This window comes from Mustela putorius, unplaced genomic scaffold (genome assembly GCF_011764305.1).
Source record: "Mustela putorius furo isolate JIRA1106 unplaced genomic scaffold, ASM1176430v1.1 tig00000551_pilon_pilon_pilon, whole genome shotgun sequence".
In the NCBI taxonomy this organism is placed as follows: domain Eukaryota; kingdom Metazoa; phylum Chordata; class Mammalia; order Carnivora; family Mustelidae; genus Mustela; species Mustela putorius.
Window position 1 is genome coordinate 842,486 of NW_025421412.1, and position 24,979 is coordinate 867,464.

Genomic DNA, 24,979 nt, shown 5'->3' on the forward strand with positions numbered 1-24,979 from the left:
TGGGGAACCCTCAGGGTCCTCTTGGATTCGAACACCAGCCTCCACGGAGGAAGGATCATCGCCAGGGCGCTGTGAGCCGGAGAGCAAGACCGGCTCTGGGACAAGCGCCAGGGTCTCGGCGGGGTGCACGCGGGCACACCATGGAGGGCGGGCAGCCCCAATGTGCGCACAGGGCTGCACCATTACCATCATATGACAGAAGCTACGTGTACAGAAAGATCCGGAAGGCTAGCCACCGAAGTGAACGTGCTTCCAGAACATGACAGAGCGGACACGTCGTCCAAGAGAAAGGCCCGGACGGTAAACGGCGGCCCCCGGGCAGCAACCCACACTGACGTGTGCACCGCAGGGGCTGCCAGGCGCGCGAGGCCCTCCAGAAGCAGTGCGGCCGTCCCCCCGCCCCCGTCTCCCCCACTCCCCCCAAGAAGTGCAGGGGTGTTTCTGGATTCGAGGGAGAGGCAGGCAACAGCTTTATTCCCGGGGGGCGCTGGGCCGGGGCTAGGGCAGCGGGGCCCGGAGAAGGCCTCGCAGGGTTGTGTTGGTGTTCATGAGCCTGTGCAGCCACTCGATGTACCGGGACACCCTGGTGTACACCCCGAAGTGGCCCTCGGCCGCACAGCCCTCCCCCCAGCTGACAATGCCCGTCAGGTACCAGGTGCCCTGGAACTTGGTGGCATGCGGGCCCCCGCTGTCCCCCTGGCAGGCGTCCTTGCTCCCGTCCAGGTAGCCAGCGCAGAACATGTTCTCGGTGACAGCGGGCAAGCCCTCCCACTGGCGCGACTGCTCCTGGCAGTCCTGGGTCATCACGCGGGGCACGTCGATGGCCATGAGCTGCACGGCCGTGGCGCCCCTGTGCAGCAGCTGGCCCCAGCCGCTGACGGTCGAGAAGCGGACGGAGGCCAGTGTCCTCTCGGAGAAGCTCTTCTCGGGCAGACATAGGGGCACCACGTGGTCTGTGAAGGTCACGGGCCTGTTCAGCTGCAGCAGAGCAATGTCGTGGTTTGTCTTGCCGGGGACGAACTTGTCGGGGATGAAGACCCGGGCCACGCGCCGCACCTGCTCCTCGCCCTCTTGCTCGCGGAGGTCATGCTCCCCTGCGGGGGACCAGCTGCGCTCATGCCTGCCCTGCGTCCAGCTCTGGCCAGCGGGAGCGGCTGCCCCCGGCGGCCACCCGCAGGCTCTGGTCGGGGTGTGAACGGGGTGATTCTGGGCTGCTGAGGGTGCAGGAGGCGGGGCTGCGGGGCCAGACCGCTGCTGGCGGGTGAGGAGGGGCGCCCGATGGCCTCTGTGTCTCCAGACCCTTCTCAGTGTCCTATGCCCACTGGGCGGAAGGCGCCTGCTGTGGCCCAAGTGACCTTGGGGGCTCTTGGCCCAAGCGAGATGGGACTCGACCATGCCATCCGGGACTTGACATGAGTGGGACAGAGGCTGCGGCACCATGGTTGCGGTGGGACCCAGGGCCCTGCAGTCTGCCCAGACACGCTGGTCTGGTCTGGCTGTGGAAGCCGGTCCCAGTCACACGTCCCTCTCCAGGTGTGTGTGTGTTGGGTTGGGTTGGGGGGCACCGAACCTACCCAAGACCACCGTCAGGTTTCTCCAGTTCTTCCGGGTTTCGAAGCAGTGCGCGGCGGAGACCACCCAGGCAGCGTTGAGCAGGGTTCCCCCGCATAGCAGCACCCCATCCACCATCAGGATAGCCTGGACGGGCACCACACAGAGGTCATGTCTCCATCACGCTTCCCCGGGGACCCGCCTGCCCAGCGAGTGGCAGCCACAGAGAGCTCGTGGACACCTCAGGAGAGCCTGACCATGGGACGCGGCGGCTGGTGCCCCAGCCTGCCCAGTATCACCCCCCAAGCTGGACCTGGCACCCCGGTCCACAGAGGCCGGCCCAGGGTCGCGCTCCCGGGCACGCGGGAAGAATGGCCGCAAGCTGACCGAGCCAGGTGCTCGGCGCGCAGGTAGCTCCCCGTAAGTGCTTCCTGTCCTTTGTCCCGGAAGCAAGGAGTGTCCCTGAGCGACGAGCGGACAGACACCTTCCCTGTGCGGGCTTTTCCACGGCGACGGAAGGAGCCAGTCTCTGGCTGGCCGGCCTGTGGACGGGGACGAGCAGGAGGGCCAGAGGGAGGCCTGGCTGTGGGCGAGGCAGGCCGCTGTGTGCTCTGGTGAGGCGGCCGCCAGGAGGAAAGAGGCCAGACGTGGGCCCAGCGCGCCGGAGGCCTAATGTCCCAAGTGTGGACGGCAGGACCGAGGTTGCCAGGACCTGCCCCCTCCTCCCTTGAGCCAGCAGCTGCTGGGCCCCTCAGAGAACCGTCTCCTGAGCCGGGGGACAACAGTGGGCTGTGGATTGGTGGCACAGCCCTGCCCGCTGAAGGCAGGACGCCGGCACCTGAAAACAGCCAGCCAGGCCGACCGCGGCTCTGTGCTGCCCCCGGGACAGCGGGGTCTGGGGCGGCTGTTCCAACTGCCCCTGGGCCTGAGTCTCAATGGGCCTCAGTTTCCCCCCAGTAACATGGGGGAGGCGGCCGTCTCTCCTGGGGGAGGGGGTGAATGGTACTGAGGGGTCCCGGGTGGGAGCACGTGCTGGCTTCAGCCCCAGGACGGCCATCCCTGGGTCTCTCGGACCGGAACACAGAAACCCACCCTCTTGGGCCTGCCCTGCCTCCCAGAGACACCGCCGACTCCGTGGAACCCGTCTGGCCCGTCCGGGTGTGTCCCGCTCACAGTGTCCCTCTGAACACCAAACACGGGACTCTGCCCGGCTGAGGAGAGGGCCCTGGCCCCACGCAGGCTGCCGGCCCACCCCTGGGAGGTGGGATGGGGCGGGGGCGGGCCTGAGCTCCTGGGGCTGCAGCAGAGCCGGGCACTGGCTGCTCCGAACCCGCCTTGGTGCCACCGGTGGGCCTGACGAGGTTCCCACACGTTGAACACTCTGGGACAGTTTATGTCGCTGTCCCCACATGGAGGGTCCTGAGGACCTCGGGGTGAGACTCAGACCCCTGAGTGGGTACATCCCGCCCTTGCGAGGTGGGGATTTGGGCCCAGGGAGCCTGGGGGCCGGCGGCTCTGTATCTCCAGCAGGAAGCAGGCCCACAGGAGGCCCCAGGCTCCTGGCCACTGGCGTGCATGCCTGCTGGACGGCAGGGCGCACTCGAGAATCCCGGCTTCCAAAGCCGGTGGGGGTGGGGCTTGGGCTGCGTTCAACCCCCGCTTTAGCATCTGTCCCGGAGGCCTCGGTTCCCTCGTCTGTGGAGACCAGTGAGGCCAGCAGCCCCGAGCCAGAGCTGAGCTGACATCCGGACAGACAGAGGGGAGTGGGTAGGTGTGGGCTTCAGAACGAGGGGCAAGTGCCCTGCCCCAGCAGGGGTCCAGCGGCTGATCGCCCGCTGTCCCGTGGAGGGCCTCGGAGTCTCACCTGCCAAGGACACTCCCCTTTGGGGCACACCCTGCCGCCCACGATGCGGCCTTGGGCGTTGCTGCCGTTTCTCTTCTCCAGGACAGGGATCTTCCCACACGGGTACTCCACTGCAGGAAGCAAGACGTCGGCCGGGGCTTCATGCCTGATGATGAGCTGGTGAGGGCTGGGCTCCGGGGCTGCCCGGGGAAGGGCCACCCTTGCGGGAGCTCCTGCGGGAACGGAGGTCCCTCCCTCTGCAAGCTGGGCTCTGCTCACTCCCCAGGGGAATGACAGGCCGCCTTCCTGACGGAGGAGGCTGACCGGCCCTTGCCCGGTGGCACTGCTGTTTGGGGCACGCTCAGAGCTTTCCATCTCCCCAGTAAGGTCCCGGGGCCGGAGGAGGGACGGTTTAGACGCAGTGGCCCAACTTTAGGCTCTAGCCTGGCTGGGGTCCACCTTGCTCTGGACAGACAGGCCTCCGGTGCCCCCACCGCTGGAACTTAGTTTGAGACCGGTTCCCTCCCAGTGCTTGCCTTCAGGAAGACCCGGACGCTGGACCGAGCCGTGGTGGAGCTGGGAGCCGGGCCCGTGACGGGGCAGGTGGAGCCTCCCGCTACTCCCCCCGCAAACAGGCAGGCGGCCTGGGCCCTCCAGGGAGCTGCGCCCGGGCTCTGTCCTGCCCATGGCTGCTGCGGCCAGCTCCCCAGGTGACGTAGAAGGTACGTCTCTCACCAGACGGCTGTGGCCGTGCAGGAACAGGGGCTGCTCCTCGGGAACGAGCAGGACACAGCCCTGCAGCTGGCCCCTGAGGACCCATTACCTGTGGGCGCGCAGGACACCCCGTCGTCTTGGAGCGTGTACCCCTCGTGGCAGCGGCAGGAGCGCCCGCCCTCGGCACGGTCACTGCAGTACTGCTCACAGCCTCCGTTCTCGTTCACGCAGACCAGCAGGTCCTTCTTGTCTGAGGACGGAAGGGGACACACTGAGTGGGACCTCAGCGGGTCGGGGGAAGCCAGCCCTCATTCAGCACTGGCCGTGGTGCTTCGCCGATGCGGCAGAGACAGCCAGGGACCTGCTGGCCCTGCGCTTTCATCCAAGGGGTGACCCAGGGCTGGGCGTGGTCCTGCGTCTGAGCAGCTTAATCAGCCGGCTCGGAGGACTGACCCGTGGGGTCTCTGGGCCGCACCCCCCAGCCCCTGGTGGGAACCGAGGACGACCCAGGGAAAGCAAGTCTCTTGGGGATAGTGAAAGTGTCCACTGAGAGGGGAGACCTGCTGGCAAGAGGCCCGGCGGAGGAGATGGTTTGACAGCCGGGCCCTGCTGCTCCTGTGAGCTGGCCGGGGCTGACCACTGGCGCAGACAGATGGGGATGAGGAACGTTCCTTCTGACTCTGAAGGGCAGTGCTATAGTGCAGGCGACACAGGTCGCTCACGGTGTCTGTCCAGGACCCCAGCAGGAAGGCCGGGCCGGGAAGTGAGTTCACACCAGGGCTCCTAAACATCATCGTCCCAGAGGAGTCACACGAGGGCTCCTGAGCCTCATGGTCCTGAGGGACCTACGCTAGGGACCCTGACCCTCACGGTCCCGGGGGACTCACAGCGGGGATCCTGAGCACAAAAGGCCGGGCAGAGACATGGAGGTTTTCTAGCCCGATAACTGGCCTCTGGTTTGCTTAGAGCATTAGGTGGATGAGGCCCAGGAGAAGGGCTGTGTGTGTAGCAACGTATGTTTGTGTGATCAAGGATTAAATTCACCCAAAGAGCTCCCCGGAGGTGACCTCCACACCCTGGCTGGTTAATTTGGACATTTTTAATTTAATCTGCCTGATAAGAATGTAGCTTCCCTGGGGGCCTCGGGCCACACTGGGTGGTCTAACAATGTGACTCATGGTGGGGTCTTGGGCCACATGGTGTCCCCTCCACCTCTGGAGGGGCTTGAGACTAAGGTCAGCCACGTCTCCAGGACCGAGCCGAATCCAGTCTCTGGATGCAGAGGCTCAGTGCGGTTCCTGGGGGTGGTGGTGACATTCCCTAAGTCTCGTCACCCGTTGTTCTTGGAGAACGAAAGGATGCCCACGAGACCCTGCTGGGCGAGGACCGTGGGAAGCCCAGACCTGCCCCCCTGCTGACTTTATTTTGTACCCTCGCACTGTCACAAGCTGTAATTTCGAGTCGGTCAGCCTAGAGCCACGTCTACGTGCCCTCTCGGCCAACCGGGGATCCTGAGACAGGCCGGCCTGAGGAACCGCCGACCTCTGCTCGGGTGCTCGAAAGGCGAAAACCACCTCACACTTCCGCCACAGCAGCAAGGGCGGATGTGGGTTCCCAGCTCGCGCGGAAGCGGCCCGCGGCGGAGCCCACCCTGCGCACCCCCTGTGCTCTCCCGGCAGGTCCGCCTCTGGGTGCTGGGAGCGCAGGCGGTGTGGGGTCCCCGGAAGCGGCCGGGTGACCCCGAGGCTCTCCCGCCAGCAGGGACCGGGCCGCGCGCGCCGGCCTGCAAACTCTGGGGCTCCTCACTTGTCTCACAGTTGCGGCCCTGGAAGCTGTCGGGGCAGAAGCAGATGTAGGACTGGAGCTGGTCTTCGCAGGAGCCTCCGTTCCGGCACGGGTTCGAGGCGCACTGGTCCCCGTCTGTGGAGGGCCTCGGTGTTGGTGTGCTGAGGAGGGGCTGGCGGGGGCCACGGGCCGCGCGGCGACTCACCGGTGTAAGAAAGCCAGAACTGCTCCTGGGGAGCAAGGAGCCCGCGGCGTGAGGCGCCCGCCGGCGAACCTGTACGGCCCCCGGGACGCGCCGGGCTGGGCGGGACCGCGCGGGGCTCTGGAGGCCTTTCCTTTGGGGACGGGGGAGGTTTCCAGGGGAGCCAAGTCGTTCCTAGCCCTGTGCCCTCCTCCCCTGATCGCTGTGGCCACGGAGGCCTCACGTTTCCCTTTCCTACTTCCTGAGCGCCTGTCCCCGCTCTGCCACCTCCGAGACGGGACCACGGGGCAGGCCGTGTGCTCTGAGCCGCCGTGTCCTCCTCGGGTGCCGAGGGCGGGGGCAGGAACGGCCGCCGCGTGCAAAGGCTCCGTGACCGGTTCCCGAGGAATCTCCGGGCCAAGCGACCGGACACCCACGGGCCGTGTGTCAGGGTCACACGGACGAGCGCGGCAGAAGCCCAGCAGCGCACAGGTGCAGAGGGACCGTCCTCCGCGGGCCTCCTGGGGCCCTGGTAGCCTCACTGGCTGGGAGTGCACGGCAGACCGCATCGTTCTGTGTCGCCTCAGCAGGAGGTAGACGCGTGCGTGCGAGCGTGAGTGCAGACGCGTGCGTACGAGCGAGTGTAGACGCGTGCGTGCGAGCGAGTGTAGACGCGTGCGTGCGAGCGTGAGTGCAGACGCGTGCGTGCGAGCGTGAGTGCAGACGCGTGCGTGCGAGCGTGAGTGTAGACGCGTGCGTGCGAGCGTGAGTGTAGACGCGTGCGTGCGAACGTAGACGCGTGTAGCGAGCGCGACGCGTGCGTGCGAGCGTGAGTGTAGACGCGTGCGTGCGAGCGAGTGTAGACGCGTGCGTGCGAGCGTGAGTGCAGACGCGTGCGTGCGAGCGAGTGTAGACGCGTGCGTGCGAGCGTGAGTGTAGACGCGTGCGTGCGAGCGTGAGTGTAGACGCGTGCGTGCGAGCGTGTGTGTAGACGCGTGCGTGCGAGCGTGTGTGTAGACGCGTGCGTGCGAGCGTGAGTGTAGACGCGTGTGTGCGAGCGTGTGTGTAGACGCGTGCGTGCGAGCGTGAGTGCAGACGCGTGCGTGCGAGCGAGTGTAGACGCGTGCGTGCGAGCGTGAGTGCAGACGCGTGCGTACGAGCGAGTGTAGACGCCTGAGTGAGCGTGAGTGTAGACGAGTGCATGCAAGCGAGTGTGGACGCGTGCGTGCGAGCGACGGGAGTGCCCCGGCGCGGGCGATGTGTCCCGCGAGCGTGAGGTGAGTGTCCCGAGCGTGTCTCCGCACTAGCTGAGGAGCGGAGGGAGCGGGAGGGCGGTGCGGCGCGTGTGTGGAGGCGCCCGCACACCCGGTCTCCGCACAGCCGTGCCCTGAGGCGGCGGCGGGGGAGGACCGCGTGGGCGTCCGCCCCGGGAGGCGAGGGGCGCACGGAGCGAGCCTGCCGCCCTGCGTTGTGTGATGCGGGGCCGGGCGCGTGTGGCGGGGCGGGGGGTCGCCTGGGGGTCCGCGGGGGCGCGCGCGGCCGGGGGGCCGGGGGGTCGCCTGGGGGTCCGCGGGGGCGCGCGCGGCCGGGTGGGGGGGGCCGGGGGTCGCCTGGGGGTCCGCGGGGGCGCGCGGCCGGGCGGGGCACTCACGGCGCGCCGCGCGTCCCGGAAGATCTCGCGGGCCTCCTCCAGCGAGCAGCGCTCCTCGCGGCACTCCCTCTCCAGCGAGCCGGGCCGCAGCTCCTCCAGGAACGCGTTGGCGCGCCTCGGCCTGTGCAGGACGCCGTGGGCCGCCCTCGGCCTGAGGAACACTGGCCCGCGGGGCCGTGAGCGCGGGAGCCGCCGCGCCGCGCGCCCCCGACTCCGGCTGCCGGGCACGAGCGTCGGGCGCCGCGCCCCCAGCCCCGCCCCCCCCCCGGCCGCTCCCCGCGCTCGCTCCCGCCCCGCGCTCGCTCCCGCGTCCCCGCGCCGCGCTCCCGAGACGAGGCCGAGCGCGGACCCGCCGACTCGCGTGAGGCGGGAACGTGCCGAGGCGACGCCGGCTGCGGGGTCCGTCGCTCGTCAGCTGACACCGTGCGGGGCGCGGCGGCGCGGGGGCCCGTGGGGGCGGGCGGCGAGTGCGGGGACGCCGGCGGGGTCGTGCGGGACGGAGGGGGCGCGGGGGCAGCGGCCGCGGCGACGGGCGTCTCCGGAGACCCGCTCAGCCCGCGCCCGGCCCCTCCCCGGCGGCCCCGAGCTCCCGCGCGTCCGCCCCGCACCGCGTGACCCCAGCCCCCCCGCAGGCCCGTCCCTCGCCTTCCACGGAGGGGCCGCGGCCACCGGAAGCAAAGGCCGCCCGGGGTGGCTGCTCGGGAGCGGCGCCGGCTCGTGGCCTTCCTCGGTGGCGGGAGGCCCGCTGACCCCGACGGCCCCCGACGGCCCCGCGAGCGAAGTCGGGCCGTCGGGGGCCGCGGTCCTGCTCCGAGGACGCTTCCCGCCCGCGCCCCCGCTTCGGCCCCTCCAACCGCCGGACGCTGCGCGTGCGCCCGAGCCCCGGCCTCTAGGGCCACCTCCTTGCCGGCCAGGGGACCCGCGGGCACAGCCGCCCCCGCCCGGCCCCGCCGCCTGTGCTTCCGTCCGCGTGGTCTCGGGAGTGTCCGCCGGTCGCCAGAGCCGGACCGCGCCGCCCTGCGCGGGGACCCTGGCTCACGAGCGCGTGCGGCGTGGACGCTCCGGCCCTCAGCTGCGGCCTCCTGCCAGCCTCCTCCGGGGGCCCCGCGAGCTGCTCGCAGGTAGCTGCCCCCCATTTTCCTAGGGGGCCTGGGCGGGTGGGCTCAGGGCTCGCGAAGGCCCCTCGGCGCCTCGTGTGCAGCTGAGATTTCCTCAGGACACCTTGGCGGACATGCAGACCGTGTCGTCCTGAGGACCCGGTGGTGGGGACGCGGACACTGGCCACAACCGAGCAGACCCCGAGGCCGAGGCTGGGACACCCCCGGAACCCACCCCCCCACACACGCCGGCACCCCCGGGCTGGGCTGTGGGGGAGCAAAGCCAGGACTGAGCCAGAGGGAAACCGAGTCCCAGAGGGGCGGTGAGTGGGGCCAGGAGACCCGCAGACTCGGCTTCCAGAAGGAAGGGCCCTGTGCGTCCCATCGGGGTCCCGGGAGGGGACGGGCAGGGGGCCGGGGCAGCTCCCGGTGCAGGCTGAGGGGCCGCGTCTCTCAGGACGACAACCTCGCTCTACGCTTGTGTGTTCCTGGGGAGTCTGGTCTGGGGACACTTTGACGGGAACTCAAGACCTCGCAGGGTCGGGGTTCCCACCGGCTGGAGGTGCCCAGAGCGGGATCAGCCCTGCGCGACCCGCGGAGGACAGCGGATGTGCCCAGACAGGCCTCCGGAACCAGAGGCAAGTCTGACAACCGTGGGGAATCCGCGAAAGCCGGGCAGCGAGGGGGACGGCCCTGGCCAGCACGGTCTTCCCGCCCCGAGGAAGGACGAGGACAGCCCTGCCCTCCCTGCCGCCGTCGTGCTGTCCCTCGGGTGCCCGCAGGAATCGGGCTGGCTCTGTCCCACCCGGGCTAGCGGCTGGCATGGGACAGTGGCTGCCCGTGTCACCACCTCAGCCACCGGCCGTCCTGGCAAGCCTCCGTGGGACCCTCTGTCTGCGTGTTCAGCCCCTTCGTGCCGTGGTGGCGGGAGGGTGTCTGTGGTCACGGCTGTGTCCCCACCCCATCCCTGGCACCAGCTGACCGAAGAGCAGGAGAGCAGAGCGGAGGGGGCATCCCACCCGGCACCCCTGAGCCAGGCTCCCGGGTGCAGATCCCATGGGAGCCCCGGGAGCAGCAGGAGGACGCAGAGGCCAGCGGCCCGACGGCCCTTCACATGGCTTGCAGGGGCCCCTCCAGCCCGACATACCTGTGGCCAGGGAGCCCTGCAGGCTCAGGAGAAGGCAGAGGAGGGCCAGCTCGCCCGCCTGGGAAACCATGCTGAGACCTGGGGTCACGCGGTCTGTGGACATTCCAGGAGTGGGGGGGGCGGGCAAAGTCCTGACCTCTGAGCTCCGCAGCGGGTGGGGGAGGGAGGACCGGCCTCCCAAGCGCAGGGGCGGGGCGGTGCCAGGTCCCTCGGCGCAGCCGTGTCTGCAAAGAGGGGGCCCCCACGCGGAGACAGCGGTGGCGGACGTGTGTCGACCACGTGCACCTAAATGCTCTCGGGAGCCCTGAAGCCCCGGCACTTAGCACGGCAGCCGGACTCAGCACGTGGAAAGCCGCGCCGCGGTAGTAGCTCCGGGGAGAGCAGAGATCTGGGTGTGGACGTCCGTATTGCCAGGAGGGCTGCCGCGGACGCCGACGCAGGGCTCTCAGCCGGGGGGCCCCGCTTCCCGGGTGAGCCGCAGAGCCTTGTGGAGCAGGAGGGGGGGCTCCCGCCATCCTGGGCCCAGGCCACCCGCCGAGTGACCCTCCATCCAGGGTTGGCAGAAGGGGCGGCTTTTCCCGGATGTCAGGCTTCCCTTGCCGAGTGGGGCCGTCCTGGGCCCCCGGCACTGTCGGTTACCCTAAGACTGACACGGCCACCTGGCCTCCAGCGGCGTGGGCCCTGTCCTCGGCAAAATGGCAGACGCCGGGCGCCAGCAGGGCTCATCTCTGGGTGGGAGCGCACGGCCCTGCTCTTTGCCACGGGGCCCCAGCTCGAACTCCTGAGGGGAAGTTCCCCAGGGACGACAGGTGGCTCACTTCTGCGGTTTCTGGCTGTGACTTTCAGCAGCTGCTTGGGAATTTGTTCTTGGTGGGGGAGGGACCGGGCTCTTTCGGCAGGCACCGGAGCGGGGCCTTCTTGGGGGCAGGGTCCCCCGGGCGCCCCAGACGCAGCAGCCACTCTCAAATGAGACTCCTGGGTGTCCCGACTCCATTTCCACCCAGCACGAGAACGGGTTCCTTCCTACGTCTGCGTTACCAAATTGGGCTGCTGTGTCCTCTGGGAGGTGGAGGGGCTGTGGGTCCTGGGCTGGGTCCTGGGCTGCTGCATGAACAGCAGCTGTGACCCGGGTCTCAGAGGCCGCAGGCCGAGGTGGGTGGAGTGCCCCAGGCACGCTCCCTCGGGCCCAGAAGCTGCCTGCCGTAGACTGAGCTAGGGCCTTCCCGGACTCCTGGGGGCCTGGCTGGGGGTCACTGGGACTCCCACACCGGGAATCTGTCCTCTGCCAGCTCTGGAGGCCACAGGTCCTGGAGCAAGGGGTCTGCGGCAGGGCCTGGTTCTCTGCAGGCTCAGCGGGGGACCTGCCCCTTCCAGCCGGGGGCTCTGGGGAGCCTGCAGACATCGCACTCCAGCCCCGGCCTCGGTCCGCACAGGGTCTCCTGGTTGTGCGTCCACCCCCCTCTCCTTACAGAGACACCATCCATCCTTGGATCGGGGCCTGCGTGGGGTCACCCATCTAGCCAGTTACGGCTGTGACGGTTCTGCTTGCGGGAGAGGCTGCGCTCGGGGCTGCCGGGCGGGTACAAACACAGGGAGCTCTCTCACTCCGGTGCCCGTGTGCCTCGAGCAGCTCGGGGCCTGGGGCTGTTCTTGGAGCAGCGTGAGCAGCGTCTGGCTGTGGACTCGGGCCGACCGGCCGGGAGGGGCAGCAAAGGGACGCTCCTCCGACTGCCCAAAGCCGTGGGGAACAGGTTTTCACGGACAGCACCTGCCAGGCAGCAGAGGTCCGTGTGGATTTGGGACACACACTGGAGCCCTCAAGCCCATGGCTGGTGTGGATCCTCCGGGGAGTTCGGGACAGCAGAGGGCAGCGGGGGGGTGGCCTTCGGTCCATGAAAGACAGTCGAGTGCAGGCAAATGGCCGTTCTACCCCAGGCCCACGCGGCGAGCGAGGCAGAACGGGGCCGCTAGCTGGAGGAGGCCGTCCGCGCAGCCCCGTGTGCTGTCTGGCACCAGAGGGCTGGGCTCAGGGAGCAGGACCCCGCCTGCACCCTTCGCTCATGGCCACACGGTCCGCTGTCTGAGACAGGCCCACAACAGCACAGGGGTGGGTCTTAGACTGGCACCTGGCCCGTGGGTCTGAGGAGGGGCTCCCGGGGGGGTCAGTGCTTGCGACATCTCTGCTCTGGTCTCTGCTCCTAACCCTTGAGTGATTGGGTTGTACCGCGTCTCTTAGCAATGACCCATTGCATCTGATTTGGTCCCTCCGAACAGGTTGGCGTAGCGAGATCTGGCGTGTGGGTGAGCGCAGCGTGGCCTGGCCTCCGTGTTCCCTGCTGTGGGGCACGCTTCCCTTCCCCCACCCGGACCCTGCCTGGCTCAGAAGTCACCACTTGGACTCTCGTTCCAAAACGGTGATTTCCCATGTCCTCTGTTACCTTTACTTGGTCAACACAGTATGCGTGCTATTTCCGTCATTTCTTGACAAAATGCAGCGTGTGGGTCACCGTCTGGGTCGCACTCACGGGCGGCCACGTTTCCCGTGGGAGCTCGCGGTGCTGCGTGGACCAGTGTGAGCGCGATGCGCGTGTGGGGCGGGCGGAGTTCTGAGCTTTTACAGACGAAGGCAGACAGCGAGAGGGGCTGGTATTTATTCAAACTCCATACAGTAAAGAACTCTGAGTTTTAAATTTCACTTACATCAGCAGAAAAAAAAAAAAAAAAAGACCTGGAACGAAACAAGAAGCAGTGACGGGAACAGGAGGTTTTAAAGTGCCTTAACGAAGAGAGGACCCCAGCGTGGTGATGCCGCCGAGGTGGCCGGGGTGGGGGGGGGGGGCTCCGGCTGAGCAGCCCACGGAGGAAACCATCAGACACGGCCCGTCCCACGCCTAGACGCCAAGGAAGGCCACGGAGACACATGGAGGTCGGCCACCAGGGGCCTCACGGGCGGCGGGTGCGGGGCTCAGGGAGGGTTGTGCGGGACAGTTTCCAGCGCGCCCCTGACCCGGGACCCCTACGTACACACATGCACACAGAAAACTATCCGCCCCCAGCACATACAGACTGTGTTTCCAAAGAACAGAATTTGTTTCTGAAACAAAAAGGTAAAACAGAAGTGTTTTCTTTCGGGTCCTGCCTGGGCTTCAGTAACGGACTCCTTGCGTTTCCGAGTTCAGGGGGTTGACCGAGCGCGGGAGGTGGCCGCGGAGGCCGGCAGAGGCTCGCGGTTTCCCCGAGGCCCGTGTGGGGACTGCTTCACACAGTACCCAGCAAAACCACACTTCGCTGATTCTTTAAAAACAATAAAAAATTCCAATTCTGTGAAGCTAGTTAAAAAAATCAAGTCCCCCCCCCCCTTTCTTTTGGTAGAAAAGAAGCTAAATATTTTAACTTAGAGTTTAAATTTTCTTTTGAAAATTAACTTACACAGATAAGGGTGTCTCCGTGGTTTCTACTGCTGTTTGTAGAAACACTGCTGGATTTTACCAGGGGCCTGTTCCCAGGTGGGTTTGGGGGGCTCCGGTCCCCCTGAGAGCCCCAGATCTCCCAGCAGTACAAACAACGTGCTGTTCTGTAAACCCCGGTAACAGAAAATACTTTTATATCAAATACAGTATCAAATTGTCATTTCATGTAAACACAGTGATTCCTGGTAAAGATTAGTGGCCAGAGTACCACAAAAAATGGCCATGGACTTAATCCCTGCTTTAAAAAAAACTTGTAAAAGACAAAACAGTCACCCCACCACGCTGCTGGGTCAGTGCACTCGCCTCTCCCACAACACATTTGCTCCTGCTGGAGGCACCGGACCAGCAATGCCGGGACACACTGAGCGGCCAGGACCGGCTCCTGGCAACGGCCTGGCGCCCTCCGTCCGTCCTGGTTTTCCCGGAAAGCTCGGTGCACTTTGGTCTTCCCATGCACCTGGCTTCTGCACCGTCTGCGGGGCTGGTCCCGGTGTGGAGGCTGGAGGGCAGACTTCCAGAACCTTCTCTCTGCAGCCCCTGCATCTGCACCTCGGAGCTCCATGGGCAGCGGGCGGCTCCTCGGTGGGGTCTTGGCAGGGTCCTCATTCCCCAGGGTCTTAGAGCACCGTCCCCTCACCAAACTAAGCAAGCCCAAGCAAAGGAAAACTTAGAGGCTCGCAGGCTGCTGTCCTGCACGGCCCGGCGCTACCCCTGGAGCTCTGAGAGGGGGGCCCCACAGCTCTCGCCGCAGCTGGAGGAGGCACTCAGCAGGGTGGACCCCGCACTGGACTCTGCGGGAAAACCAGGCGAGAACGGCTGCGGCTTTGAACCTGCACGCTCCCGCGCACGGCTGCGGAACCCCGCGGGCTCGGGGAGTGACCCGCACGGGGCAGGGGTCTTACCTGAGCTGCTCAGGCACTGAGCTGAGCCAGATGTGCAGAGGAGCGAGGCCAGGCTGCTGGCCGGCACCCAGCTTTCCTTGCTGGAGGTCAGGTTCCTGACATACCTGAGAAGGCGTGGGCCGGTCAGGGCTCCAGCTGTGTGCCCCCCACCTGCCCTGGGGGGTCTTGGGCCGGACCCCTCCCTGCCCCTTGCAGGCATCTTACCAAAGGCCCTCGTCACCCTCCTGTACCACCTCCACCACGTCCCCACTTCTCACGGCAAATGCGTCAGGGCTTCCCTTTTCGTCGCCCAGCATGACCGTGTACTTTCCTGGAACCTGGGGTCAGAGGACACAGCAGGTCAAACAGCACAGTCTGCGGCCCCCACACTGAGCAAGGGTACGTGGCTGTCTGCGCAGGCAGGGGCCTAGGTGGGCGTCCAGCGCCCAACAGGAGAAGGAACACGAGCATTTCACGAGGGCCCTGCTGTTTGTGGGGCTTCTGATGGAACTGTCACCTTAAATGGGGAAGAGCTGGTCATAGGATATGTCAAGTCTCTCACTGCGACCATGTTAAAAACCCAACTAACCTCCAAAGTGCCCCTGACTCACACCTGGTGGTCTCACCTCACGGCAGCACCACCTACTCCAGCCGGCCTCAAACACTCCAGAGGCATCCCTCAGCCCCAGGACATTTGCATGTGCCGTTCCCTCTTCCTTGGCTCCCACGTGAAAGGCAGCCATGCCCACCTAACATGCCCTGTATTTTACCACCTTTTTCTTTGCCTCCCTGTGAGAGTGGACACTTGTGTATTTGTCCTCTGCTATGTGTTTGGTGTCCAGATGGCCTGGAACCCAGTGTACACTCAACCCGTTCACGTGGACAAAGCTCTGCTGTGTGGAGCCCTGGGGCGTGGCCCAGGGCAGTGCTAAGCGTGTACTGTCTGTCGGTGTGACCCTGACTCTGATAATTCACATGTAAATGGCTTCCCCTTGCCACTCGTGGGAAAGAAAGGGCCTGTGGAGAACCAGGATCCGCCCTTGGTCAGCTGAGTTCTCTGAAAAGCACGGGAGAGCCGTGTGCGCAGCGTTGCAGACGCTCCCAAGGGTATTCCCCTTCTCTGGCGAGCAGATCAGGTGTGTGTGCTGTTTGCGTTCTGGGGAAGCCCGTCTGCCGCGGGTCTGGTGGTGCAGGACGAGGGGGGGAACGTAGCCACAGCGAGCCCTGGCGGCCAGGAGTCCCCCCACCCAGCAGCCACGGGAGCCACGGCACGTGGTCACGCTCTGGGGTTTTCCCACCTGGGTCCCTGGGGCTGGGCTGACGGCCCAGGGGCCCCAAGATTACCAGCTTCCTGGGCCCCACTCTGCCTTCCTCCTCTGCGTCTGAGGAATTAATCAGCTCTTCAGCACTGGACCAGCCGTCGTCCTCAGGGGCTTCCGAGGGCTGAGAGGTTTTGGTCCAACCTGAGGGAGAGCAGACTCCAGTGAGGGCCACCTTCCAACACAAGCCTGCCTGAAGGGGGTCTGCATAGTTCCCGCGACCCCATCCCATGCACCCGGAGGGGTCTGCTCCCTCCCCAGGAGCTGGCCACACGGCGGACTCCGGAATGACGCTGACACGCATGCCTCAGCTGTCCTTGTCCGGGGAGACAGGGCCCAGAGCACCTGCTTCCGTTGCCCGGCCAGCCCAGGGGAAGCGACGAGCCCAGCCCCTCGGGGAGGTGATCCCAGGCTCTGCCGTGATGCTCCTGCCTGTGGCCCTGGGGCACACAGCCCGAAGGGCCACCAGCTGAGATGCCACAATCCATCCATGCTGGAGTGAGCGCCAACAAAGGGAAGGAGTTGGCAGTTCGACCCGGAGCCTGCGACACCCGTCAGACGGCCTGAAGGCCCGCTCCCGACCAGCCGCAGAGGGCGCAGCGCAGGCCCTGCATGAGGTCAGGTGCCGTGACTCTCTCTGGACCGGCCAGCAGGCGCAGCACACAGACCCGAGTCACGCCTCTGCGAGGCTGGGGTGCCTTTCCTGGCCCCTGGCAGGAGCTCTGGCCACAGAACGTGGCTGGGCCAGCACGTGGGGGCAGAGCTCCCCAGGGTCTTCCTGACACGCGCACGTACCCCTCAGCAGGGTTTGCCCCGCCGTGCAGCCCCAGAGACCGACACCCGCATGTCCCATGTGCAGGAAATGTCAGGGAGGAAGTGAGCAAGTTGGGGGGGAGACGAGACGACGGCTTCCGGTTCTGAACACAGTAACGTGGCAGGTGGGAGCCCCTCCTGGGGCCTGAGGACCACGGACACCGCCTGGGTCGGTGGCACAGGGGCAGGAGGCCAGCGGGTCCGGGAGGGAAGACAGCTCGCCGGCTGTGGGCTTGGCGTGCCAGTTCCAGATCCCAGGTGGCCTGGCAGGAAGTGTGCTTTCCCTGAGGACAAGGGCTCACCCCCCTCTGTGAGGCAGGGGTGCACAGGCACAGGTGGCCAGACAGGCCCGTCCCTGCGGCCTGTGGTGTTTCCAGTTGGCCATGAGACGCTTCTGCTAAAGGGACACTAGGACTCTTATCTCCCGTAGAGGGGAGCTGGGCCCTGGGGCTCCCCGTCAGCCAGCAGAGCTTGGCCTGGAAGGAGAGTGTGGGAGACACAGAGGCCCCTGTGTCCCGGGACCCCATGCCACAGCAGGAGGCCTGGCGCCAGAGAGCCCGCGAGCCTGGCCTTCTCAGGGCTGGGCCACGGGTCAAATGGCAGGGGCTGGCATGTGTGCGGGAATGGGGCACTGGGGTTTTCCGCTGCAAACCATCCAGCCGTGTGTGCCTGGCTCGTTTGGGGTGTGCACAGGGTGCCAAGGGCAGAAAAGGCACAGGCAGGGGAGCCTGGGGGTCCTGGTGCCAGGCAGCCTGGCTGGGGGTCTCCGGCTTCAGCCCACCGCCGGACGCGGGGCTCCTGGCCACAGAGGACAGACACATGTCTGAGGACAGTGAGCACAGAAAGGCAGAGACTGTTCTGCAGGGAGACTCCTACAGGTGGGACGGCCATGTGGCCCACGGACTGCCGAGCGACGGGACACTCCCTTCGCTGCCCTCGGGTGCCGCGGAGAAGGGAGGGTTTTGTAGGTGCAGAGCCGAGGGGGTGGCCCGCGGGGATCCCTCAGCCCCGAAGCATCTGGAGGAAGGTTCCCTACCAGCCTCGAGCTGCATCTCTGCTTTAAAAACCTTGTGACCGGGGCATTAGGGAGGTACTGATGCCCAACGCACCCGAGGCACCGATGGGGGCCGAGGAGACCCATGTCCGGGACCCGGACGGCACCCCTGGACCTACACAGACGTTGGCGAGTTTGTGGGACATTATGCTAATGTGACCATGAACACGGTCCCCTCGATTCTCTCCAAGATAGTCCCTGACATTGACACGGAGGAAAATGATGGGCAGATGAAGCTTCTCGGGCAGCAAGCGTGTAAGCATTTGTGAGAGCAACCAGGACACCCGCGGCTCACTGTATGGGGAGTGGAGTGGGGGACTGGGGGGGTCACATCTTTGGGGACCTTATGAAGCCGCCTCCTCTTCCTGTCACAGGTGAGAAGACATAACTTGGCTGACAGGCGGTAGGAGCCGTGGGTGACTGTCCCCCGGCGGGCTCAAGCCCTTTCACCAGCTTCTGTACGAGGGACATCAGCCAGGGGATGCTCTGACGTCTCCAGGACTTAAGTGGAAAATGAAGCCGTCAACGGAGAAGTGAGCCCTGTCCCAGGCTGGGGACCTCAGAGGTGGCCCCTGGGCACTGCCCACCCACGTGCGGACTGTGGGAAGCCGCCAGCCTCCGAGCCGTGATGTGGGGGCAGGCACAGAGCTGCTGCCTGGGTCTCGGGCACACCGATTCGTGCTCGAGGCCGAGTGTGCTGGGTGACCCCTGGGGGATCCTGGGGGCATGTTGGGAACCTTCATAATTGTTGGAAAATTCACTTTGTTAATCTCTCACTGCAAACTTCAGACCCTCGGCCTGGGCTGGGGGGAGGGTCTTTGGGTTTTGGGGGGACATGCTTTACCCTCGTGATAAGAGGGAGCAAAATCTAGCAGCCCAAGGTCCGGTATGGAGCTCGGCCCCACCTGTCCGCACAGCCCATCGTCCTCCCACGACATGGGGGCCAGCAGGAGGCCAGCAGCGGCTTGGTTCTGCGTTTCCACCGAGAAGCCTGGGACAGCTGGTGACGCGCGGGGGAGAGGCCGGCGTGGCAGGCGCCCAAGGACGGGGTGCCCCACAGCCAGCACGACGGCGGGAACGGCCGAGCCCAACTGGCGCGCCAACCAGGCGTTGGTGGCCTCTTGCTGGGTGCCTGGCTGGTTCTGCAGGTTCTGGGCAGACCCGGTGGGAGTGCGAGGGGGAACCTGAGAACCCGGGAGCCGTCATCGCGCAACCTGTCGCCAGGGCGTCATGCTTTTGGAGAAAGCAGTGAATTTGCTCCTGCCCGGAGGACCTGTCTTGTTCTGTGTCACCAGTGACGAATGCGGGCGAGACAGTGTCCCTAACCAGAAGGGCACAGGGAGGTCCAGCTACGTCCGGGAGGTGGGGCCACTCTACCTCGTACACCAAAAGGCGTGGGGTCGCTCTTCACTTCGTGTCGCTTAGCTTTTTTGTCGGGGCTGGTAGGAGACGCTGCAGGAGGAGCAAGAGGGACAAATGCAGAGCGTGAGGGGCTGCGTGCGGGCGCGGGAGGGGCGGGGGGCGCGCGTGAGGGGCTGCGTGCGGGGCGCGGGAGTGCGGGGGCGCGCGTGAGGGGCTGCGTGCGGGCGCGGGGGCGCGCGGGGGCGGGGGCGCGCGGGTGCGGGGGCGCGCGGGTGCGGGGGCGCGCGGGTGCGGGGGCGCGCGTGAGGGGCTGCGTGCGGGCGCGGGGGCGCGCGTGAGGAGCTGCGTGCGGGCGCGGGAGTGCGGGGGCGCGCGTGAGGGGCTGCGTGCGGGCATGGGGGTGCGGGGGCGCGCGTGAGGGGCTGCGTGCGGGCGCGGGGGTGCGGGGGCGCGGGGCGGTGCTCATGCTGGATGCGACACGGGTGGCCGGCGGGCTCGTCCCATGGGGCGAGCGTAGCTTCCCGTGAACCGAATGGAGCTGGCGTGGGGGGGGTCCCTCATGCCGGGGACGGGAGAGGCCCGGACGCAGAGGAGGCGAGCGGACGGCCGTCTGGGGCCACGGGCAGGGGCGTTTCTGACCTCGGCAGGGAGGCTCACGTGGGGGGCCCCTTGCCATCAGCAAGATTAGCGCCTGAATGTGTCCCTCCTTTTTAAAAAAAGTTTGAGGCCAACTTAGCACTATTTTATAAATTACAACAAAAACACGAACAGAGCCCTCGGCACAGCTCAGCACCACGCTGCTCCGGAAGGCCACCGGCTCTTGGACGCGTCCACGCGAGGGACCCCCTGCGCCTCCCGTGCACCAGCGGCCACCCCTCGGAGATGGGCCACAGCAGCAGGAGCGCGGTGCAGAAGGTGACCCCGCGGGAGGTGCCGTTCCTGAGCGAGGAAAAGCCGCTTCCACCCTTTCCCACCTGAGGCCCCTCGGAGAGCGCTCCGGCCGCGTGCGCCACGGACACAGACACACGACGCCGGTCAGGACGCGCGGTCCACTGGGAGAGGCCGCGGCCGCCCCCCGGATGAGCACCACACGAATGAATGACAGACACGCCACCACGGTGAGCGACACGGCCACAGCACGGGTTTCAGGCGGGTGCCTTTTACCTTTCTGACCCTTGAGGTTAGGAAAGCCCTGCAGGGTAAAGCGCTTTCTGGAAAGCGCGGAGCTTTCAGAGGTGGAGCTGGGCACCGAGTCATCTACGCAGGGAGAGAGAGGGCGGTGTGGGGCGGCCGAGTGGGCTGCGACGCTTCCCTGGGGCGCGGCTGCCGGGAGGACCGTCCCGGCCCTGCAGGCAGTGTTGCGCGTCCTGGACACGCCGGCTCGCGGCTCGCGGCGCGGACACCCACCTCGGCCCTTCTCTGGCGGCTTCAGCAGTGACGTGGGGCTCACATAGCCTTCCAGGCTCAGGGGGTCGGTCTTCCTTTCCTCCAACTTCTTGATGTTTCTCGTGGTCCCTTTCGAAGGACTAATGACGTCACACACGCACCGGAAACAGAAGCAGAATGTTGCAGGTCGGTTTTCCAAGCCCCTCCTGAGGCTCCGAGGCAGAGGCCGACCTGGGGTCCCATCGGGCCCTTCAGCCCCTCTGGGTTCCCTGGAGCGGGACCCAACGAGAGCAAACACACACGCGGGGCGAGAACAAGGAGGCGGTTCTCTGAGTTGGGGAGACGGACTTTCTCTTTTCAAACCATCTTTGGGGGAGTATTTGCTTGGACTGGGTCCTGTCCCACCAACCATCACAGGTGGCTTATGGGAGAAACGGGAGAAACAGAGTCACAGAGCCGCTTGGAAGGCGTGCAGTGACCAAGGAAAGCCAAGGGCAGGAAAGGCTGGCGAGCCGGCGCGAGGCCGGTGCGTCCGGCATGGGTCTGCGCCTCGGCCCCCGACGTCCGGGTCCTTGTCTGAGGCGCCACCGTCACGGAAACGTGGTGGCTGTCACCTTCCCCAGCAGCACGTGCTGCGCTGACTGTACCAAGAAACAACTAACAGTCGGAAAACAGAGATGGCAGGAGCCGGCCTGCACCCGAGGTGGGGCCGGAGACCCCGTCCCTGAGGCTGGCCCACGGGGATGGACCCCCAGCACACAAGGCCGGAGGACACTCCAGGGCCTGCAGGCAAACCCAGAGTGACCCAAAACCCCAGGAGGAGGTTCGGGTCACCAGCCGCTTGAACACAGCGGTGCGTGCAGACCCCTGTGCCAACGGGTGTGGGCCCCTCACCTGGTGCCGGGCGGCGCAGGCAGAGGCAGGCTCTGGGACTGCTCCAGCGCACGGTGCTGGCTGGCTTCTGTAGGGAGGGACACAGAAGCGCGTGACCGACTTCACCTGTGAGACCGCAGCCCCGCCGGGAGCCCTGGGTGTGGGGGTTGCCTTGGCTGCGTGCAGAAGTGCACCGGAGCCCGGCTGGGAGCCGCCGCGGCTGCTACCTCTGCAGGCCTGCAGCTGGCTGGTCAGCACCTTGCGGATCTCGCTCACCCACGCAGCCTTGACTTCGGGGGTCGGTGCCTGTGCAGGAAGGAAGGCCAGGACATGAGGACGCACGTTCCCCAAAGACACTGCTCTGCCTTTGACTCTCAAAGCTCCTATGGGCCACCCTGGGAGTGGACAGCGGGGCCACTGCCCCGGAGAAAGGAGGGGGCAGTGGGTGGTGCCCTTGCCTCCGGCCTGTGGGCCATGCAGGTGGTGGGCCGGCTGCCCGGCCCCCCCCACTTCACAGCCTCGCTGGCATCACCTGACTTGGTGAACAAGACCAAAGACCCAGCACAGACCGCCCCCTGCAAGCATGCTTCTCCAGAAGTGGCCCGTGGCATCGTTTTGTGACAAGGAAGATGGGCGCCTGACACTCCGAAGTGGACTTTAAGCTAAAGAGGGGCGGGCTGGGGCCTGCCTCGGCACAGGCATGTGGCCAGAGGGCAGAGACAGCCCGGCTCTGGAGACGCGGCCTGCGGAAAGCCAGAGCATCGGCCGCCACCCCCGCAGCTTCCGGGGGCCAGTGTCCAAGCTGGAGCTGGGTGCCATTGCCGCGGGCTGCTGTGCTGGTATGCGCGCCAGGACAGGCTGCCACGGCCACCACATCCTGCGTCTGAGTGTGGGGGGGCCCCTGGAAGGGGCCTATCCCATGTGCTGGCCAACCCCATCCCAGGGCCCAGGGACCGGGGGTCACATGGGCTCAGGGAGCTCTCACAGCCCTAGCACCCCCTGCCCTCACCGGCACGCAGGGGCTGGAAGGACCAGGACAAGCCGGTCACGTGTATAACACGGCCCAGGCTAGTCACACCCCCTGAGCCCGTGTCCCCGGGCATGCCTTTCACGCACCCTAACTGTGGGTTCCCCGTGCTTTCTCCTGGGTCCGGCTTAGGGAGGCCCTGCACGGCCTCTGGGAGATAAAGCGCCACGGGAGCTTCCAGACACCTGCCCCCACCAGAGAGGCCGGCACGCCCCCGCCGCCTGGCGCTGGGGCAGGCGGGCCCTACCTGTACGATGTACACCTCCTCCCGGCCGTTGCACCAGATCTCAAACTTCCTCACGTCGCCCTTCACGCTCTCCGTGATGCCGACGGCCGCCATCTGACCGCGGGAGCCGGGGACAGGCGTTCGTCGTGTGCGGGACGGGAGCGCGCCCTCCCGTCGGTGAAGGGGTCAGGGCGTCGTGCCGACGCAGGGAGTGGCTCGGGGCGAGGGCAGAGGATGCGGGGGTCCCGCCCCCCCCGACCCCCCCGTCACGGGCAGCGCGGCGGCGGCTGCGGGAGCCACTCACGTTCAGGGACTGCTTGTAGCTGTAGGACGGGGCCTTCTCGTAGCCCTCGCCGCTCTCCTCTCTCCTCTTGCAGAACAGCACGGCCTTCTCGTGCAGGAAGAGGTGCCGCTGCATGGGTTTGAACCTGGCCAGGTCCTTCACCTTGGAGTGGCCCTTCTTGTGGTCTGTCCAGACGCTGAAGGAGCCCTGCATCAGCAGCTTCCCCAGCTCGCTCAGGTTCCCCTGCGCCCGGAACGAACGTGGGGCCTTATACGCCCGCAGCCGAGGAGACGCGCCCGCCTCGGAGGGCTGCGTCCCGTGGGACCCCACTGCGGACGCTCGGGGAAAGGCAGAACCGTGGGGGTGGGTGAGGGGTCGGGGGTGGCTCGGGGCCGGGGGAGGGGCAAAGGGCGGACACGGGTCTTCCAGCAGTGAAACTCCTCTTTCCGAGCCTGTGCCCGTGCGTACGGGGCCTTTAGCAACTGTCCAAACCCACCGGAGGCACACCCTGGGCCTGGGGGGCATGGTGGGCCAGCGAAGGCTCATCCCTGTGACAAAGGCCCCACCTGCTGGGCGTGGGGACATGGGGGGCTATGCTGGGGGCACAGGGGCTTGTGGGCTGTCCTTTGCCTTCCCTTATTCTGCCGGAAATCCAACACAGCTCTAAAGAGAAAGCCTGTTATATTCAAAAAAGAGGGTGGGCTCAAGTGGACAAGAGAGGCGACAAAATGAGTGAGCTGACCTAAGTCGGGGACACAAGGGAAAAACAGAGTCTGCTCTTCACACCCGCGTGTCCCCTGTCCCCAACCCACAAGTGGCAGCGAAACCAGACCAGCCCTGAGTCCAATGCCCTTGGGGCTCCCGAGCGGACGTGCAGCTCGGTGGGCTGAAGTCTCCCCAGCGCCCTGGGCTCGGGGGCACACTCCAAGCTGGACATCCATTCGCCCCGAGCTGCCCCCGACACCCATCAGAACCGGGCTCTTGCCCGCCCACAGGGACGCACATGCACAGGGAGCTGCGGCACGGCTCCGCACGGTCCGCAGCCCGGTGGCGGCGCGCAGAGGCCCTTACGTCATAGCCAGTGACGGCAATCAGGTGCATGGAGTCGTTGACGGTCTTGAGGACGCCCAGGATGGAGCTCAGGGCCTCCTGCAGGTGCTCGGCCCCCGCACAGCTCCTGCTGTATTTCAGCATCTCCTGGGGGACGCGGGCACCGTCACATGCCGCGGAAACACGGGACTCCCGCTCCGGCCCCGCGTGGACCCTCGGGACGTAGAGTGTGGCTCCCTGTGTGGCCAGGGAGGCCCAGGAGCCACCCCCTGTGCCCTGCCTGTCCCAATGGTCCTGCCTGTGCCGCAGTTGGGACGCCCCAGCCAGGCGCTCGGACGGGTCTCCCCGCGTCTCCCTCTCCTAGACCTGCCTCTCCTTCCTTTCCACGCAGACCCCTTTGCCCCAGACCCACGACGGCTAAAGGCGTCTGCACGTCCCCTGGCGTGTGTACGCAGACCCGACGAGGCCACTGGACATGGGTGGCCTCGTGGGGAGGCCCACGTGAGGGGCGCAGTGGGGTGTGTGTGGACACGTCTGGAGCCCATGCTCCATGGGACAGGGTTGGCCTGACCACCTCTGGATCCTGTGACCCCCCGACAGTGGCCGGCGCACAGTAGGTGCTCCACAAAGGCCTGCAAAAAGCCCGGGTCCTCGCAGGGCGGGGGGGGGGGTTTGCTGTGCTGGGACTACGGCCCTCGGAGGCTAAGGAGGCCACGGGCAGGGAGCGGGGACAGGGCCGGTAGGGCACAGCGTGGGGGGGACAAGGCCAGTAGGGCACAGCGTGGGGGGAGGCGCGGGCGGGGGCAAGCAGCCCACCTTGAGCAGCAGCTGGTACTTGGTGATTCTCTGGACCGGCTTCAGCAGGTAGGAGTCCAGACTGAGCTTGTGGTCCAGCTTCCGCTGGCATTCCTGCAAGCCCAGAGCCCGCCCAGTGAGACCGACGGGGCCCCCGAGCGAGAGCGCGCTGGCGAGGGAGACCCGCGCCCCCGGGAGACGCACCTGGAAGAACGGGCTGTCGGAGCACTGTCTCCACAGGCTCTCGGAGCGCGGCTTGTTCTGGCAATACTTCTCGTAGATCTGGAACTCCTCCATCTGACCCGGGGACAGAGCGTGCGTCACAGGGCACACCCCGCCCCCTCCACCGTCTCCTGTGCCGCGCCACAAGCCCACAGGGTTCACGGCGGGGCTGCGTCTGTCCCCTCCTCTCCGCAGATCAGCACCACGCCACTGGCGTTTTGCCGCGAGAGTTACCGACCACGAACAGTT

General features: G+C 66.6%; 2 protein-coding genes across 10 annotated transcripts in view; both read right to left on the reverse strand.

Moving 5' to 3' along the window:
- Nucleotides 1-446: 446 nt before the first annotated feature.
- Nucleotides 447-10,920, reverse strand: F7 (coagulation factor VII). 3 transcript variants are annotated; one of them, XM_045081276.1, is made up of 8 exons: nt 9,970-10,920; nt 7,726-7,846; nt 6,099-6,123; nt 5,915-6,028; nt 4,218-4,358; nt 3,416-3,525; nt 1,575-1,698; nt 447-1,094 (listed from the first exon to the last, which is right to left on the reverse strand). In XM_045081276.1, the coding sequence occupies exons 1-8, from the start codon at nt 10,482-10,484 to the stop codon at nt 499-501; spliced, it is 1,746 nt and encodes a 581-aa protein (XP_044937211.1). In that variant the 5' UTR covers nt 10,485-10,920; the 3' UTR covers nt 447-498. The 3 variants fall into 3 exon arrangements, with proteins under 3 accessions (XP_044937211.1, XP_044937212.1, XP_004746061.2); XM_045081277.1 differs by having other exon boundaries at nt 7,726-7,886; nt 9,970-10,053; XM_004746004.3 differs by lacking the exons at nt 6,099-6,123; nt 7,726-7,846 and having other exon boundaries at nt 9,970-10,053.
- A 1,682-nt stretch (nt 10,921-12,602) lies between these two features.
- Nucleotides 12,603-24,979, reverse strand: part of MCF2L (MCF.2 cell line derived transforming sequence like) — a 128,520-nt gene continuing 116,143 nt past the window's right edge. For 2 of the 7 annotated variants that reach the window (XM_045081275.1, XM_045081273.1), the window contains 12 exons: nt 24,713-24,805; nt 24,530-24,622; nt 23,735-23,860; nt 22,685-22,906; nt 22,402-22,494; nt 21,355-21,433; nt 21,149-21,215; nt 20,276-20,394; nt 15,665-15,783; nt 14,546-14,658; nt 14,342-14,445; nt 12,603-14,230 (listed from right to left, as the gene is read on the reverse strand). In XM_045081275.1, the coding sequence (XP_044937210.1) occupies nt 14,145-14,230; nt 14,342-14,445; nt 14,546-14,658; nt 15,665-15,783; nt 20,276-20,394; nt 21,149-21,215; nt 21,355-21,433; nt 22,402-22,494; nt 22,685-22,906; nt 23,735-23,860; nt 24,530-24,622; nt 24,713-24,805 (1,314 nt within the window). In that variant the 3' untranslated portion in view covers nt 12,603-14,144. Of the gene's footprint in view, nt 14,231-14,341; nt 14,446-14,545; nt 14,659-15,664; nt 15,784-18,883; nt 18,959-19,842; nt 20,395-21,148; nt 21,216-21,354; nt 21,434-22,401; nt 22,495-22,684; nt 22,907-23,734; nt 23,861-24,529; nt 24,623-24,712; nt 24,806-24,979 lie in introns of those variants that run through there. The other 5 variants (XM_045081270.1, XM_045081269.1, XM_045081268.1 and 2 more) reach the window with 5 other exon arrangements.

What these genes read in the sequence shown, in the direction of transcription:
- F7 (XM_045081276.1), bottom strand. Translation starts at nt 10,484, where the DNA reads ATGGCGGGAGCCCCCCCTCCTGCTCCACAAGGCTCTGCGGCTCACCCG. An exon ending in GCAGGGCTCCCTGGCCACAG is followed by an intron (nt 7,847 to 9,969) that starts GTATGTCGGGCT and finishes CGTCCTGCACAG; the next exon opens with GCCGAGGCGCGCCAACGCGT. An exon ending in GGGCCGCAACTGTGAGACAA is followed by an intron (nt 4,359 to 5,914) that starts GTGAGGAGCCCC and finishes TTCCGTCCTCAG; the next exon opens with ACAAGAAGGACCTGCTGGTC.